At 49.2% G+C, this 1,989-nt stretch overlaps 1 protein-coding gene across 1 annotated transcript; it reads right to left on the reverse strand.

Moving 5' to 3' along the window:
• Positions 1–235: 235 nt before the first annotated feature.
• Positions 236–1,195, reverse strand: LOC116234975 (olfactory receptor 14J1-like). Its single transcript, XM_031602830.2, has one exon. It carries the CDS (start codon positions 1,193–1,195, stop codon positions 236–238), a length of 960 nt encoding a protein of 319 aa, XP_031458690.2.
• Between the last annotated feature and the right edge of the window lie 794 nt (positions 1,196–1,989).

Below are 1,989 nucleotides of genomic sequence, written 5' to 3' on the forward strand. Positions count from 1 at the left end.
GGCTGTGAGAGAGTCAGCACTGACCCCAAGTTCCTATGGGCTCCAGGAGAAAGAGAGCAGGGTGATGCCTCAGAGAAGTGATTGGAATCCAAACACATGTTTAGGAACACAATAACCACTAATGATAATTACGCATATATATGAACAGCAAAGAAAAATGTATCTATTAATATAATTAAGTATTTTAAACATTAAAAAAAAATAACATAGGTGTGTTATGGGAACAGACTGGGAATCATTTGTTATGACAGAGGATAAATTTATCCCCACTGAAATGTGACCATGACATCACTTTCTTCACTGCGTCCCTGAGCTCCTGGTTCTTCATGCTGTAGATGAGGGGGTTCAGAGCTGGAGGCACCACCGAGTACAGAAATGACACCACCAGGTCCAGGGATGGGGAGGAGAGGGAGGCAGGCCTCAGATGGGCAAAAAAAGCAGTGCTGAGAAACAGGGAGACCACGGCCAGGTGAGGGAGGCACGTGGAGAAGGCTTTGTGCCGTCCCTGCTCAGAGGGCATCCTCAGCACGGCCCTGAAGATCTGCACATAGGACAAAACAATGAATACAAAGCACCCAGATGCTAAAGAGGCACTGACCACAGGAAGCCAAATTTCTTTGAGGTAGGACTGTGAGCAGGAGAGCTTGAGAAACTGGGGGATTTCACAGAAGAACTGATTGATGGCACTGCCTTGGCCAAGAGGCAGTGAAAATGTGTTGGCAGTGTGCAGCAGGGAATTAAGGACCCCAGTGCCCCAGGCAGCTGCTGCCATGCTGGCACAAGCTCTGCTGTCCATCAAGGTTCTGTAGAGCAGGGGCTTGCAGATGGCAACATAGCGGTCATAGGACATGATGGTGAGAATGCAATATTCTGCTGAGATGAAGAAGAGAAAGAAAAAGACCTGAGCAGCGCATCCAGCATAGGAAATGTGCCTGATGTCCCAGAGGGCATTGGCCATGACTTTGGGGAGAGTGGTGGAGATGCAGCCCAGGTCAAGGAGGGCGAGGTTGAGGAGGAAGAAGTCCATGGGGGTGTGCAGGCGGTGGTGGCAGGCTACGGCTGTGCTGATGAGGCCGTTGCCCAGGAGGGCAGCCAGGTAGATGCCCAGCAAGAGCCAGAAGTGCAGGAGCTGCAGCTGCCGCGTGTCTGCCAACGCCAGCAGGAAGAACTCACTGATGGAGCTGCTGTTGGGCATCTGCAGTTCCTGGGCACGGAGTCCTGTTCACAGTGCAGAAAATAATGACAATTCAAGACCATTCACACAGAAACTCTTCCCACCATTATATACAAGTTTTTCTATCTGTATGGAAAATGTTCATTTATCTCCATAGCGTGAGTTTATTTTAATGAGCTTTACTGCACCTTAAGAAGTAGAAGCTGAAAGAGCTCTTACTTTCCTCTCATTCCCTAATCATATCTCAGCTGCCAGGATATTTTACTCTTACAAGTGATTTCCATGTCTCATGTCTTTACCCCTTCTGCACTCAGAGTGTCCATCCCAAACTCTATGCACTTCACTTTCTGTTAGAGAAAGCTCCCTGTTTGCAGGATAAGTGCTTTATTCATGTCTGCAGAGAATTACGATAATTTCAACTGGTGCTGTCCTTTGGGAGAAAAGAGGCTGAAAGCACATGGGGAGGTTGTTCATATAACTGCAGACTGAGAAACAGATAGTTTAGGATTCTCAGAGATGTGTTCATATTTCACAACTCCTTTCAGAATTCTGTGTCCAACTCATTATCTTTCCCTAAGGACAGGTATGGGAAAATCCCTGTCTTGTCTCTCCTCTTGCAAAGTGCCCTTGGAAACTCTCTGGGATGCAAAGAAGCCGTGATCCCGTTGCCCCAGGCAGCAGCTGTGGCAGCAGAAGGCCCCTGCCCTGCCCTGCCCTTCTGGGGGGCTCCTTCCCCCACACATCACCCCGCAGCGCCCTGGGCAGCTCCTCGAGCAGGCTGAGTGCTGAGTGCTGAGTGCTGAGTGCTGAGTGCT

The sequence above is a fragment of the Phasianus colchicus genome, chromosome 13 (assembly GCF_987193195.1).
Source record: "Phasianus colchicus chromosome 13, bPhaCol1.hap1.1, whole genome shotgun sequence".
Lineage (NCBI taxonomy): Eukaryota > Metazoa > Chordata > Aves > Galliformes > Phasianidae > Phasianus > Phasianus colchicus.